This window comes from Xenopus laevis, chromosome 3L (genome assembly GCF_017654675.1).
Source record: "Xenopus laevis strain J_2021 chromosome 3L, Xenopus_laevis_v10.1, whole genome shotgun sequence".
Classification (NCBI taxonomy): Eukaryota; Metazoa; Chordata; class Amphibia; order Anura; family Pipidae; genus Xenopus; species Xenopus laevis.
Window position 1 is genome coordinate 76,702,473 of NC_054375.1, and position 16,884 is coordinate 76,719,356.

The following is a 16,884-nucleotide window of genomic DNA, read 5'->3' on the forward strand; positions in this document are numbered from 1 at the left end:
TTGGGGAGCAACACTAGCATTAAAAATGTTCCTGGGGTGCCAAATAAGGGCTGTGATTGGTCATTTAGTAGCCCCTATGTGGACTGTCAACCTACATTAAGGCTCTGTTTGGCAGTACACCTGGTTTTTATGCAACCAAAACTTGCCTCCAAGCCTAGAATTCAAAAATAAGCACCTGCTTTGAGACCACTGGGAGCAACATCCAAGGGGTTGGAGAGCAACATGTTGCTCACGAGCTACTGGTTGGGGATCACTGCTCTAATTGATGAAGTTTTTGGGTATAAAAAACTTGAATCGCTCAAGCGAAACCCACCAAAAAATATCAGGAAGGCTACAAACATCTTCAAATGGTTGAAGGGACCTCTACAATTGACTTCTACATGACCTCAACAAGTTTAAGCTGTAGTATTTTCAGGTTTAAGATATTTCCAGGTCTGGGGTATAATAAATCTCACAAAATGTGAGTTTTTTTTAAAAAAGAAAATGAAAAATTTGTTTTTTTTTAACCTGAAAATTCGAGTTTTGCCTGAAAAATACCCTCAAAATATAAAATTTTTCAGGTAAAAACAACTCAACCTTTAAAAAATAACCCCATTAATGTAGTATCTTATAAAAGGTATACCCACCCAAATGTTTATAGACACTAATGACAATGTGAGAATGAGAATGCCTTCTAACTGCTTAAAATTCTTCAGGGTTCCTCGGTTAAATTGTTCCACTCAATCTTTGAATTGAAGCTTAACACAACATAAATCTAATTTGGTAATTTGGGTTCATTTATATGGGAATATATATGAAACTAAAATACTGAAATGAATGATGAGTGGTATATGTGCATATGACATGTGTAGCTTTTATGTTTTTTCAGTGTTTAATCCATAGATTAATTGACACTGTGGTAGGTTCCTCAGAACTTAAAACATGCAGGCTAAAAGTATTTTTGTTGCTGTATATGGATATCGGTGTCATACATAAGTAGCAATTCTGAGCATTTTGTTACCAGTGTGTGGAGCTATTAATCACTCTGGTGACATCAATCCTGTAAACTGAAATCTGTTCTCTATTGTCAACTATTGGTTGACAATAGTGCTCCATTAATAAGCCTTGTGGTTGTCAAACACCTCAATAAGATTGGCACTAAAAAGGGTAAATAAAGCTTTGGGACTCACCTGAACACAATAAAACATGAAAATGCTGTATGAAAATAAACATCTCAAAAGGAAGTGGAGACGTTAACTGGGAAGAATATGAATGAAATACTCTTATACAAATTCAAACGGACATGGATCATACAGTATTATGAGTAGTATATGAGTACTGGTAAAAAGATGTTCCACAGAAATGACATTTCTTCTATGGTATTGTACTGTTTGTAGGAGAGGTGATGATAGGTGCCCAGGAAGGATAAGTATCTAGATTGAACATTGGATATGCCCATGTTGAGATGGCTAGCATTACCACAAGGACACCCATGATATTAATTCCAAGGCCAGCTTTCACCTATAAAAAGAGAATAATACAACAGTTCTTACACTAAATAAATGGCTTTAATACAACAAGCTGCATATATCATAAACAGGAATTGAATGTTCCTTGACTTCAACTAAACTGAACACAAACACATTGGTTCTTAATTTATTACTCCACTTTCCCTTCAAAGAGAACCTTAGCTAAGAGTACAGTAAGCAAATATGTATAAAAGGCATCGGTTGTCTTTAGTGTAAAAAAGCTCTTAATGTATTTTTCTTTTCTTCATTAAGGGGCAACAAAATTACAGGCATGACCATCTCTGTTGTTGTGCATTGTGTTTGAAGGGTGATTTGTTCATTCAAGGCAGATTAGTAACTAATGCCTAAACTGCAATTCTGCTGTTGCTGAACTATGGTGTACTAAATTGCTAAAGAACATAAATGCTCAATCTTGCTGGTAACTTACCATATCCATAACTTGCAGATGACCATAGGAATACACAATAGCATTTGGTGGGTTGGATACAGGAAGTAGGAAGGCAAAAGAGGTGCACAGAGTTGTAGGAATGAGGATATATAGGGGGTGTACATTTATTGCTTCAGCCTGTAAAAAAAAAGAAAACAGATAACAATGATTTTTCTCAAAACTATAGCACAATTCCCCAAAGTAATAGAGCGCTGTTAGGATTTGACATGTTAACAGTGAGGGTTATCAATTACATAAGACGAGACCAGAGTTAGCCGAGGCTAGCTCTGTAACACATGGAGTTTTTATATTAAGCTTTGTGAAATTTACTTACATGTTATACTGCATTTGCTAATAATTTGTGTGGGTTTATTTTTTTGTTTTTGCAGATATTCTCTGTGTATTTTTATGTGTCCTTGTGTACTATGGAATTTGTAGACCTCATAGCTCCCTGGGTAGGTATATAGTTGTCCAAGATTTGCAAGAAAGAAATAGTTGACTGTTTGACAGCATGTAAATACATATTCAGTACCAGGTTCATAACATTCACATTCTACATGAACAATAAACAAATCATATTAGTAAAGTGGCTTTCAAAAGTTTACAAATTGGTTTCTGAAGAACCCATTAGGGCAAAGTTTCAGAAGTGATCCCATAAATCTGGCCCCCCTTTTTACATATTTCAGGGGACCAGAAAAAACAGTCAGAAATCCTGAAAAACTTAAAATTAACAAAAGGCGTTGTTCATTAAACACTTGTGGGACCACAAAAACATTATCAAAATCAGGGGATGTAAAATTGAAGATTCATTGTACTATTTAGGTATTATCATTTGCAGCATGTAGATTTTTCAGCTTTTGTAGTCAATCCAGATTAATTACAGATCGGCCATTGCCTCCTATTAGAGCATGTGGGCAGTAAAAGGATGACAGGAAGAGAAAGAAACCACATACACTGATTTTATTTTTACCAAAGTAGATGTGGACCAGTCTCTTGGCCTGTGATCTCACACATCAGATAACAGAAGATATGATTTGTGTGTGGCCGACTTTAATTAATAAGAATCATAAATGAATTATTATTCATTCAATTCTGAGCATTTCTTTTAACTGGAAGTTCAAAGACAAGTTATATTAGTATTATTTTTAGGAAGAAAGAACAGTAATTGTTACAATGATCAATGGAAACTCACCAACGGTGCTAGAATAGGCAAGAAGATTGTGATTGTAGCTGGATTGCTTGCCACTTCGGTTACTGTTGTAACTATTATACATGAGATAAGAACAACACTCCATATTGGCAATGACCCAAGTGGAGTCATCTTGTTAGCGATCCACAGAGACAGACCAGATACCTGAAGAATTTTACATACAAAGTGTAAAAGCTTAAGCACTAGGGTTAAAGTAATTATTATTATATATGCAATAAAATGAATCTGCTCATTTGAATCAACTGCCCATATGTAGGAATAGAGTTATGTAGTAGGATGTGTCTACATATTTCCAACTGCTTCCTGCTGCAACTGTAATCACCCATGAATTATTTCTAACACCAAGGCATATTTATCAAAAAGTGAAACAGAACTCGCCACAGGTCACAAGAGGAAAATTCTGCCACTTGCTATTCACTAAGGGCAGGACTACACGGCCGATTCCGCCACGATGCACCGCGCAAAATCGCAGGCATCACATTGGATGCAACGGAAATAAGGTAAGTAATTCAATGGTTGGATCGTGTCGCAGAGTTGATACGACGCTGCACGATGCTTCTGCATCCGACAGTTGTGTCGCATCAACACAGCAACACGATCCGACCATTGAATTACTTACCTTATTTGCGTTGCATCCGACGTGACGCCTGCGATTAGGATTTACTTGGGATTTTTAGGGACAAATGTATTAAAGAATAATAGTGCGAGTTCACCCTTTCACAAATATGACCCTAAAAATCCCAACACATGAAAAGAAAGTATTGGAGCTTCATTTTTTAATTAATGTTCTATGCAGTGAGCTGTGCAAAACCAACATAAACAGGTAGCAACTACATTGAAACATGCCATACACTGAACCTATTTCATGTACAAAAAAATTAATTAAGACCCCAAATAACCCCTGACGTGCTTTAAAGCTGGAACATTGGGTTTTCATTAAACAAAACTTTTGACCTGTGAGTGTGGATTTCCTTCAGTACATAGAAAAAATATTTTGATAGTTGTTTTAGCACCTTTAAGTTACCTTTAAGTATGTTATAGAATGACTAATTCTAAATTGGTCTTCGTTATTTATGTTTTATAGTTTTTGGATTATTTGCCTTCTTCTGACTCTTTCCAGCTTTCAAATGGGGGTCACTGACCCCATCTAAAGAAACAAATCCTCTGTAAAGCTACAAATACATTGTTTCTGCTACTTTTTATTACTCATCTTCTTATTCAGGCCCCTAGCAACCAGATTGTTGAAATTGCAAACTGGAAAGCTGCCAAATAAAAAAAGCTAAATAACTCAAAAAGCACAAATAATAAAAATCAATTGCATATTGTCTCAGAATTTCACTCTCTACATCATACTTAAAAGTTAAATGAAAGGCGAACAACCCCTTTAAAAAATTGCATACGGTTGCGGTATTCATGAATTGGTTGGCAATTGGTTGGCAAACCTCTCTTGTAAAGAGCATGTGCAAGATATTATGAGTAAATTGAAAAGTGTAAAGAATTAAAGACAGCTGTATGTTAATTAAGTATGTTACCTCACAACCTTCTGCCAGGGCAAATCCACCTCCAACAAGAATACAAATATCCCATGGCATACAGGCCTGAAATTCCTTCCAAGTGATAAGTGGAACGTAGCTAAAAGTATCTGTAGAAAATATAGCAATATACTTATTTCTAACAATGTTGCAATTTAACAAAATAGACTCATTGACTTTTTATTACTCACAGCACATCAGTGCCACAAATAATTCTGTATCAAAAATATTTCTAAAGATTGCCGATACTTTTTTGCTCTGCTTTTAAAATTATTATTTTTAAAAAAAATTGTGGAAATATAGGTCAGTATCAGAGTATTGCTAATAAGCCATCTTAACAAATATCCCTTATTTATTCAGGGGAAACAACTTACAGTAAGAATACAGCAGTCTTACATTATTTGAAAGGCAAATACTGGTTTTAAAGTGAAACGGGTCAGTAGTAGTGATAGAGAGAGATCTACTCCCACAACTTCTATCATAAATTATAATTTCTTGCTTTCACTGCTCTAGCTATCTACTATTTATTCCTCCTACATTTATATAATAAAGAAATGTCACAAATAAGGAAATAGAAAGATGCAAGTATTTGCAGTTGCACTATTGTGCCATATTTTTAGGAATATGCACACATGGATATCACAATGCCCTGTATAATGGTACAATTTTTCTGTTCATGTCATTTTCCTGCCAAACTCACACATCCTCCCACACTGTCAACACATTCTATGGGCTCTGTGTAATTACTGAAATGATCCTCTCTTCATCAGCACATATACAGTCTATGCACTCCTAAGGAAGGCATTTTTATTAGAATCCATCATAATGTATTGGACATTGGAAACAAGCAGATTAGAACTATTAAACTGCTTTAGAAAAATAGTTTAGTTTATTTGAGCTGCTGATTCATTAAAAAGGTTTATTGTATGAACTTGACAGTAGTATGTTCTTAAAGGAACAGTTCAGTGATGAGGCTGTGCAAAACAAAACATGTTTCCAATATTGTTAGTTAGGGAAAAATGTAATGTATAAAGGCTGGAGTGACAGAACAGAACAGAACCTGCTTTGCAGATCTCTAACTCTGAGTTAGTCAGCAACTTGAAGGGGGCCCCATGGTATTTACCTGTTCAGTGAGTTTGCAATTGATCCAAATCATTCAGCTTGGATTCAAGCAAACAGTTAAAGGCCATGTGGCCCTCCCTTAAGTAACTGATTGGTTACTGCCTGGTAACCAATTAGTGGAAACAAAGAGAGCTGCGAAGCAGGAAGTAGTGTTCTGGCTATTATGTTACACACCCAGTCACTCCAGCCTTTATACATTTTATTTTTGGCTAACTAACTATATTAGAAACATGTTTTATTTTGCACAGCCTATTTACACAGTTTTTATTTTTATACTGAACAATTCCTTTAAGGTTTTGCCTTGTAGTCTAAGATATAACAAAAACCATGTATGTTCAGCACTGCCCTATTCATATAATAGTACTAATTATATGCATATGCCTCAGGGCTCATTTCCAATAAAGTTGAAAAAAGTGTATACTGTCCCTTTAAATGTTCATAAAAAGAGGAAGGCAATGCTAAGTTGTTAGACATTGTACATTTCATTTTAAAAATTTCTTGTAAGCAACATAATAAATGTTCCCAACAAAACAACAATACTCAACTGCTTTTGTTATTGGTTCCCCGAATCAATGGGTATGCTGGTATGATAAAGAAAAGAAGGCCCAAAAGCAATGCAGCTGTAGAATCTGTAGCATATCCTTTATACCTAATAGACAGATAATTTATTTAAATTAGTTTGAAATGGAAGAGTATACCTGCAATTGTTGTGTAATGGTTGTATAGTCCATGTTTGTAAATACTATGGGGGTTATTTATCTTAAGTCTGAATTTATCTCAATATTTTCTGCTACAAACTCCGATCAAATCCGCTCTGGTTTTTTACGCTTATTTATTATTCCTGAAAATTTGATTTGCGGGAAAAACATCAGATTTTCACAAAATTTCCAGACTTTTTCATCTGATTTTCAAGATTTTTTTGTAATTTTCACCCAAAAACTCTGAAAACTTTGGGGTATTGCCCAAAACCCAGCGCACATCAAAAATCATTGGGACTTCTACCATTGACTTATATGCAACCTCGACAGGTCTGAGATGCCGGATTTTCAGATTTGGATTTTTCCATCCTCTGGGTTTAATAAATTCCGAAAAATTCATGAAAAAAAATCATTCATTTTTTCATGATTTTTGCATGATCCAGAGCACTAGAAAGTTTCTCAACAAGATGAACATAACCACACCAAGTCCCATCTTCTACATGGTGCCTGTTCTGTCACTACAGCTTTACTACCTCTTATAAAACACTGTACTATGTGAGTATGATTAATTTTGTTCAATAAAACCTTATTGGATGGTTTCTAATCTATAATCTGGTATATTGACTCCTGGCATGTTGACAATTGCTGATCAATGCCAATCTGAACCTGAGCCAGATATTTGGATTACAATTTTTCCTGTTCCTTCTGGTACCTAGTTATTGGATTTTGCCTGATCAGCAATTTCCAGCACTCAGCTTCCTCCAAAGTCCTAACTTCCTTGCCTTCATAGCCTGGCAAGACCTTGCAATCCTTGATTATTTCTCACAATCAGCTCTTGTGTTTTACAGCAGGTGGGAAGTACTAATACTGTGTTTGGAAGCAGCCCACAAGTACCTCCACCTGTTTTTCTTTGTACTTCAAACCAAGACAGCTTGAATTTATCACAGCAACATTGTAGCCTTATCTTTGCAGAGTCATCCGAGATCGGCAGTTTACCTTTGTAATTTATTAACATCCTAGTAGCAATAATAAATATAGTTTGATCCTCAGATCTATATAAATCAGATTATTCAGATTATTAGTTGTTACTAATAGTACAAATACTGCATATTCATTGTTACTATGTATTATGAAAATAAAGCTTATGGTTTAACTTGAGTTTGGTCACATATTGGATATGGAATACTATAAGCCAACTGCAGTTGCTTTACCCAAGTAAAATAGTCACATTACAATCCTTTGCTAAATATTCTGTGGTGTCTGGGTAAAAACATTTTTTTAAAATATTTTTTGAAAATAAAATGAAAAAAAATGTTTTGATCATCTCCCATGCAAGCAATAGTTCCCCAGAAAATCAAACCAACTGTTCTAATCATTTCAAAGAGCAAAACCAATAATGCTAATTACTAAGATTACTCTATAAAACTCCTCTGAGATTTCTGTATTTTTCTAAAAAAAGAATCCATAGGTGTAGACACCAACATAAACAACATACAAACGTATGGATCCCCTTGACCTCTAGGATACTTGGGGTTTAGCCCAGAGTTTTTTTTTTATATCCGTGCAATGAAACTGTTATTGGCCAGAGGGTGGGTGGTTTGAACTCCTTTGTGGTTATAATTCCAACAAATATAAAGTAGATATCCATATAGACATATGACCCATTATTCTGTTTCTTTAATAAACATCCATATTCCTCCCTTTTAATCTAGGAATTAAAAGTCATAAGAAAACAAGGCTTGGATAAGTTATGCGATAACTTATAGGGCTTCTTTAGTCAGTTATCTATGTTGTATCAAAATGTCATGTTGTCATCGACATATTACTTAATTAATCAGACAATGAAAAGATGAGTCAAGCTGACGTTTTCTACAGTACTGGACTATGATCTAAAGTCCTAAAGTCTATGTGCATCTTATAAACTGATTAGAGATAGGTGTTCTTAAGGTCGAAACCATGGAAAGAGAATACTTTGCAGCATGTGAGGGCAATCTGAAAGTCTGTTGTTTTTTTTTTTTTTAAATCTTTTCAAAGTACAATATGTTATAAATGAAACCACTTACTTGGGGAACAGAGAAGACCATCCAGGAATAAAACCAGGATCTCTGGTGAACCATAGCAGAGCCATTAATATGAACAGTATTAAAGTAATTATTTCTTGATAGCTGTAATAAAAAGGTGAAGGAATAAACTGTTATTTTTCAAACCTAAAGTATATATGTATTTTATTTTGTCAAGGAAGTTGGAACATACTACTCTATACAAACCTTATTGGCCCCAGCTTTTCATATTCATCCTTAATCACTTTTGCTGAAGCTTTTTCTCTGTCTGTCTTTTCCTTGCCGCATCTGAACATGTCCTTAAAGCTGAAGTTGCAAAGAGATTTTTATAATGATAGAACACAAATGTATCATAAACATGTAAATATAGGTTTATATCAGCTTTTTCCCTGCTATAATTAGTAACTACTATTAAGCCTGCATAACTGACATATGGGGCAATGAACAGCCATATTAGAAAATTATATCAGCTTCTATCATGATGTGATCCAACTATTATGTGGATCTCTGAGTTTTTATAATGGAAGGTCATTGTATCTTTCTCCTTTCCACACTCTTCCTTAATAGCACCCATAGTTTATTTGCCAATTGGATAATCCCTTAAAGTGACCATTCACTGGCTGATCCTCCATGGCATCAGACATATGCATGGCCATATTCCATTTTTTGGGTTGACAGCCTCTATAATTAAAATAACAGAAAGCTAAATGGATCTTATTATATTTATTTAAAAAAAAAAATCAAAAATTCAATTCAATAAAATTGTGGGACAAAAACTTAAATACCTCGAATTTGTGAGTTTACAAACATTTAAAAAATTAAAAACCGTCAAATTGAAAAATAAATTTTGCCTGGAACAACTTGATATGAACTTGTAGTTTCTAGATGCTTAATTTTTAATTTTTAGTTTTTTTGTGTTTAAAATTCAAGTCTTTGAAACTGCTATTCAAATTTGTGAGTTTAAGCTAAAAAAAACTCAAATCAAGGCAAATATCTGAATTAAGAATCACCCTCTTAATGTTCCGTAACCCACATCATTCTGATAAAACATGTAAACTTACTCAAATCCAAAGTAGAGCCATTGTAACCAGATCCATGAAAGAATCATTAGAATAACAGTGATTGGAATGCAAAGTATGAACCATGTTCCAAAATTTATGTCTGTGCTATCTGGGTAGCGCCTAAAAAAAAGTGCATGAAAACACAGAATATGAGATTTTTGCAATTGCAATTGTAATTGTAAGTAAAACAATTTGGTGAGTAAACTGCATCTTAGATTGTGGAATATTTGTTATAATCACGTTACTTTCTAGTAGACTGAGGTAGCAGAGTCTTTAAATAAGACAAAATAGCAGCACAGAATATTATTTACTAATTAAGAGTAGTGGCACACTAGGCTTTTTTCTCCTCCTGCATATAGAAAAGGCTGCAGGTATGGAAAAGGCTGATCCACTGGATTTCCCTCCATGTACTGACAGGCGGATATCAGGCAGATTTCAGCATTTGAACTCAAAAGGACAGGTATGGTACCCTTATTTGGAAACCTTATTGAAAAAAGTTCTAAATTACTATAGGGCAACTCATATAGACTCCATTTTAATCAAATCACATTTGTAAAAATTAATTCCTTTGTTCTGTAATAATAAAACGGTAGCTTGTACTTGATGGTAACTTAGCTGCATGATTCCATATTGGGGCAAAACAATCCTATTGGGTTTTGTTTTGCAAACACAGAACCCCTGCATTAACCCCCCTCCTTAGCCAAACCAACCAGACTCCCCTAAATGGTCAGACAGACAAAGTGGGCACCAATCGTGCTGTTCAACTCTACGTTTTCTCGCCTTTAGAGAAAGCAGGGATATTCAGGGAGTCTGGTTGGTTATGTGAGCCTATGGAGATGCCCTCTGCTTATAAAACAACTTTAGTTTAATTTGAATGCTCAAGTCTCTACTGAGAATAAAGCAAATAATTCTTACGTGTTGAATTGCTCAGCAAAGATTAAGTTTGTTGATGTTCCTGTAATTGTGGTGAGTCCTCCAATTGTTGATGAATATGCTATACAAAGACCCATTGCTTTGCACATCATGTGGTCTTTTTTACTTCTGTATCTCTTTTTGTCTGATGAAACTGGTTGTTCCTGCAGGTAGAAAAAAATAAGTGATATCCCCTTTAAAGCTTTTTGTAACCATGTGCATATACAGTACCATTTTTTTACATTTACGTAGCTGTAATAAAATGATTATTTTTTATGCAAAGCTAAAGGTATATTGATTCTTTACCAATGAGACTGAATAGAGATGATTTCACATCATTTGTATTTGTCTGTTGTTCCTATTGAGCTTGTTGGAAAGAATTGGTGATTATCTTTTATAGATAGTATGTCACATGGAACACTTTTTTCATAATAAATGTATATTAATGCCCTCTACTCAACATTTACTGTATATCACATTGGATTTTATCTATACTTACTATCTGTAAATCACTTTTAGATTTATGAGTTGTGTTCAGAGATAAATTCTTATAGTCACTACCCTAAGAAGTTACTTAGCTTTGAAGAACTGTCTGGCTTAAGCATTTTTATTATTTTATTGTGTAACCAAGTGATAGTAAACATTGAAGTGAGCATATTACAAAGTCATTATGACATGCAAATAGTCATGTCCATAAAAACAGCTTTTACCTTTACATACATATGCAGGAAGTAATAGAGAGAAATTGACAAGCTTTAAAGATTAGAATAGATGAACTTTTGATTATGCACTAATAAAATAAAATCATTTTATGGCACTTTTATATGATGTGCAGGATTGGTTGACTGGATAATAACAACAATCAAACGTGCCATTTAATTTCTATTGAAGTTGAATTTCAAAATTTCTGTTGGGCATAATTAGTTACTTTCATTCCACAGATATCACATTGAAGAGCACACTGAGCATGTGCAGGGTCTCTGACAAGTAAATAGCATCAGATCAGAGTGCTGGACTTCTGAACTTCTGTGCTAGAACAGAAAGTTTAGTCTAAAAAATACAGCATTTGTGTACATATTTTTCTTGGGGAGGCATATTTATGGAAATTCAAATTTGGAAATTTTAGGGGCTGATTTACTAAGGGGTGCCCGGGGACCACCAGGACTGCTGTCCAGGGCTCCCCTCGGGGCCCCTCAGCCCCCCTATTGTGATGCGCCCCCTTGGCGTGCATGCGCAGATGGTGCTGCATTGCGAAAAAAGGGTTGGGGGCCCATGAGGGTCGGAGCACAGGTTTTTTTCCCCGTGTCCCGCCAGGCCACTCCGACTCTGAATGAGAATCTTTACAAACGTTTAGTAATAATGAGGTAAATTTTAGTGGGGCAAATGGTTACAGTCTCCCCCCGGACACCTACTTTAATTTAAGTAAACAATTTCCTGGAGCACATCTAGGGTCAGATTTATCAAGGGTCGAATTTCGAAGTGATAAATACTTAGAAATTCGACCATCGAATGTCTTTACTTCGACTTCGAATATCGAAGTCAAAGTTTTTTTCACCGAATTTGACGGTTTTTGCGGTCCAAGTAAAATTGTTCGATCGAACGATGAAATCCTTTGAATCGGACGATTCGAGGGATTTTATCCATCGATCGAACGTTTTTTCTTCGACCTCTAAAAACTTACAAAAAAGGTGCCCGTAGGCTAACATAGCAATTTGGCAGAATTAAGTTGGCGAAGTCGAAGTTTTATAAAGAGACAGTACTTCGATTTTCGAAGTTGCACTTTTTTATTTCGAATCGAAGTCGAAGTTGTAGTAGCCTATTCGATGGTCGAAGTACTCAAAAAATTACTTCGAAATTCAAACTTTTTTACTTTGAAAATTCCCTCGAATTCACTTCGACCCTTGATAAATCTGTCCCCTAAAGTCCAGAAAGAACTTTGTGACAGTGGTACTGTGTTTTGTTTGGTGGATGTACTTATGTCTACTACTTACCTCTTCTACCTCAATTTTCTGTTCACTGCATGCTTCATTTCTGTATTCTTGGTATTCTTCCATTGGCTAAAGAAAAGGAATGGTATTATGGATTTTTTAAATAAAATTATGCACAAGTTGTAAAGTTGCTTTAAGTTACTTCACTAATAAAAGGGGAAGAGTGTCACTTAGGGGCTTCTTGTCTTTTGCACCTGCACCGTTGTGATTGGTGGAGCTCTCCTATACTATTCCTATGAATGTTCCTTGATAGGCAGTTACACTAATGTAGCCTACATGGTAGCTCTGAAAAAGCACGGCTGTGCCTGGTTTTTGCAGTTAAAAAATAATTCTAAAATGAATAAAAATATAAAATGAATGGAAAAATAATTGGAAACCATGGAAAAGTTCTCAGAGGAGAGCATTCATTTATTTTGGTTTAGATTAGCTTTAACTGCTTTACTGAGGCGTGTCAGTAAATATTCTGATATAACCCCAGGGTTTTTATTACCCACAACAGCTTTACCCCCTGTGTGTGGCTTGCCTCTATTTCCTTCAGGACTTTTGGCTCAACAACAACTAGAGGGTCAGTGCATTTCTGTACGGTGCATTAAGAGACACCAAGCTATATGCTTCTGATATGCAGATATACATATGAGCTTTAGCTTCTAGCATCCACCAAAAGACTTCTTAAAGGAAAACTATACCCCCAAAATGAATACTTAAGCAACAGATAGTTTATATCAAATTGAATGACATATTAAAGAATCTTGCCAAAATGGAATATACATTTACATAAATATTGCCCTTTTACATCTCTTGCCTTGAACCACCATTTCGTGACTCTATCTGTGCTGCCTCAGAGATCACCTGACCAGAAATAGTACAACACTAACTGTAACAGGAAGAAGTGAGGAAGCAAAAGACAGAACTCTGTCTGTTAATTGGCTCATGTGACCTTACATGTGGTTTGTACGTGTGCACAGTGAATCGTATGATCTCAGGGGGCGGCCCTTATTTTTTAAAATGGCAATTTTCTATTTATGATTACCCAATGGCACATACTACTAAAAAAGTATATTATTATGATAATGGTTCATTTACATGAAGCAGAGTTTTACACATGAGCTGTTTTACTCAGTATCTTTTAATAGAGACCTACATTGTTTGGGGGGTATAGTTTTCCTTTAACTGTGGACAAGGGGGTCAAGTAACATTGGAAGTAGCATTAAACAACAGAAGAAGGGGTACAGGTTGAATGTCACTGAAATGAAGCTTGCATAGAATAGCCAGCAACCCTCCAGCTTGTTCTAACTACAATGTTCCTCAATAGAAAAATGCTGAAAGGATTAGATGTTATCTTTTAAAAAGACAGGAGAAATAAATCCTGAAAATTGCAAATGAGATTATAGTAAATATCATCCTGTCATTACATGGGATTTGAGCTTGTGCATTTGAACATTTGAACAAAGGACAGTGAAAATAAAATGTGGTCAAATAATTATGCACTAATGTGTCAATATTAGCTGTGTAAGTCTATTAGATTTATTAATACTGTATACCTATCTTTTTCAAACTGGAATATTTAATTAGCAAATTATATAATAGATTATTAACTTCAGCATCATTCAGCCCACCCTGAATCAGGAATTCAGGTCCCAAGGATGACACTGTAAATATACTAAAAACTGCCAGTATTCCTTTAATCACCTTGAAAGGTTCTACAGTGCACACACATGCTGTATATGTACATTTTGTCATTAAAATGTGCATGTTATGTTATTGTTACATTAAGTAGCTAAAGCGATATAGCTAAAAGAGTTAACCAAATTGCACAAGTCAATGAGGTAAAGAGTTGCTCGCTGATTTGGCATGTCTCTAAATGTGAATGTGTTAATTATTTTTAACGATTCAGATGTCTAGCTGGAAAAAAATCACACATCTTTGCAAATCTTTAACAGCAATGAAGTTAATAAAGAAGAGTCTATCTGAGAGGGGTGTTTATTGTTTAGTGCTGCTTGGATATTTAGACTCACAAATCACAATATGTTCAGTGTGTGTTCTTAGTTATGTTTTATGTCTTTTTTACTTTGTAAAGCATTCCACATTCCAGTGGAGCAGAGCTTTGTGCAACATAAGGAACACTAACAACCCAACTGACCTATGTGCAAGATGACAAACATAGGTTTTTGTGGCGCAATGATTATCTAAAATTTTTCCTATCCAGGCCTCACTCATCATTAGTACTTGAGATGCATTAGGGTCACAGGTCTCTACAGTCATTGCATTTACATAAGTATTTGTAACAGGAACAATTCCAATTGCAACAAAACTAAAAGAAAAGAAAACATTGCAAAAACACCAATCAAGAGTTAAGTCAACCAAGCACCATTTAGTACACAACATCGGCACTTGTCAAAAGTGCTACAGTAGGTATAAGAATACATACAAAACATATTTTACCTACAGCCAAATTTTTTTTTTTGCTTTTACAAGTTTCATTGCAAAAGTAGAAATTGCAGAATAGTATGCACTGAAAACTGCAACATATGCCAATTTATTTCTTAAAATCCAAATTTTTCTGATAATTTAAATAAAAAAAGCCGGACCAAACTAGAATCCAGGATTTGACGTTATTTATTATTTAAAAAGCATGATTTAATCGGATTTGGCGAAAACTCAAAATCGAGCGAAAACCCAAATTGTACAATTTTTTAGAGGTTTTTCCCAAATCATATGCTGTTTTTTCAGTTTTTTCCCCAAAAAGCCCAAGTTTTTAAAATTTTTGCCAAACAGCCCGAAACAGTTGGATTCCAGAGCAGACCACAGAATCTGGACTTTTTTGCAGCATCGAACTTTAATAAATCCTGAAAAATTTGAGCTATAAAAAAAACTCCCGAACGATTCAAGTTTTGCACCAAAAAGCCTGGCCGGACTTTAGTAAATAAGCCCTTAAAGGAGAAGGAAACCCCTGGGCGCAAAAACCCTCCCCCCTCCCCTGTGTTGCTCCCCCTCCCCCCTGGCCTACCTGTCCCGCTGGGCAAATGCCCCTAACTTGTTACTTACCCCTATGCGCAGGTCCAGTCCACAGAGTTCACAGACGCCATCGTCTTCCACGAGATCTTCTTCCTGCTTTGACCAGCGTTTTGGCGCATGCGCAGTAGGAGCATTTCGCCGGTACGGATCTTCTGCGCATGCGCCAAAAGTCACGAAAAACGGAAAACATAGTGACTTTTGGCGCATGCGCAGTAGATCCGTACCGGCGAAATGCTCCTACTGCGCATGTGCCAAAAACGCCGGTCAAAACAGGAAGAAGATGGCGTGGAAGAAGATGGCGTCTGTGAACTCCGTGGACTGGACCTGCGCAGAGGGGTAAGTAACAAGTTAGGGGCATTTGCCCAGCGGGACAGGTAGGCCAGGGGGAGGAGGGAGGGGGAGCAACACAGGGGAGGGTTTTTCGCCCAGGGGGTTTCCTTCTCCTTTAAGTTTCTGCAAATGATGCCAACGTCAGCATGTTAATTCACATGGCCTTCAAACTAGCGTTAGGAATTGTGAACATATCACCTTGTCATGGCAGGCGTTCCCTTGCATCCATGCACTCCAAATGCAATACCACAGACAGTACCACATTTCTCAACCACTTAATTCTAATCTTGCCCACTCTCACACCTTGTGTATTATTCCTTTCCCTTTAGATTGTGAGCTCTTTCTCCACAGGGCCTTCCTCACCTTTTGTACCGGTATTGATTCTGATGCATGAAACTCCATATGTTCTATGTATGTAATTCATGTACTTTAGTTGTATAAACACATTTACTTACTACAGTGCTACAAAATATGTTGGCGCTATATAAATACATGTTAATAATAATAATAATAATAATAATAATAATAAAATGGTTGCTAGCTGCAAGGAGTGTGCATTAGACATGTTTTAGGTGTACTAAAGCATACTTTTCATTGGGGAATTTGTGCAGAGAAGCAATATGGCACAATTATTTTTAAAAATATTTTGCATAGCACTTATACTAAAGGAATCCTCTCAAACATTATTTAAGGAAAATTGAAGGTGCCAGTGCATTTCGAAAAAAGCTATTTCAACAGCTTTCTAAATGGTTCTGTGTAGATGCCATAGCATCTCTTGCTTTCTTGGTACATTTTTATATATCCTCATTTAGCAGAACTGTTCTAGTCATGCCCATGGAGCACATAACTGTTGTTTTAATTTGTTTTTTAGTTTAGTAAACAGATACAATACAAATATAAATTCTCTTTAATAAATCCTATTATAACAGCAATGCTTGGCTTGGCATTCATTTTCTTTTTCAGCATTTAATTTATGTAAAGGTTTAATGGAAGATTACTAGAGTTTAACTCGAAAAGAGAC

The 16,884-nt window shown here is 35.6% G+C and overlaps 1 protein-coding gene across 1 annotated transcript in view; it reads right to left on the reverse strand.

Annotated features, from left to right (window-relative positions):
* Nucleotides 1-315: 315 nt before the first annotated feature.
* Nucleotides 316-16,884, reverse strand: part of slc13a1.L (solute carrier family 13 member 1 L homeolog) — a 43,913-nt gene continuing 27,344 nt past the window's right edge. Inside the window, exons 8-17 of the mRNA XM_018252578.2 lie at nucleotides 12,522-12,587; nucleotides 10,534-10,694; nucleotides 9,619-9,738; nucleotides 8,765-8,863; nucleotides 8,561-8,662; nucleotides 6,345-6,448; nucleotides 4,678-4,787; nucleotides 3,128-3,289; nucleotides 1,936-2,073; nucleotides 316-1,500 (exon numbers count right to left, since the gene is read on the reverse strand). Coding sequence (XP_018108067.2) covers nucleotides 1,354-1,500; nucleotides 1,936-2,073; nucleotides 3,128-3,289; nucleotides 4,678-4,787; nucleotides 6,345-6,448; nucleotides 8,561-8,662; nucleotides 8,765-8,863; nucleotides 9,619-9,738; nucleotides 10,534-10,694; nucleotides 12,522-12,587 — 1,209 coding nt within the window. The 3' untranslated portion in view covers nucleotides 316-1,353. The remainder of the gene's footprint in view (nucleotides 1,501-1,935; nucleotides 2,074-3,127; nucleotides 3,290-4,677; nucleotides 4,788-6,344; nucleotides 6,449-8,560; nucleotides 8,663-8,764; nucleotides 8,864-9,618; nucleotides 9,739-10,533; nucleotides 10,695-12,521; nucleotides 12,588-16,884) is intronic.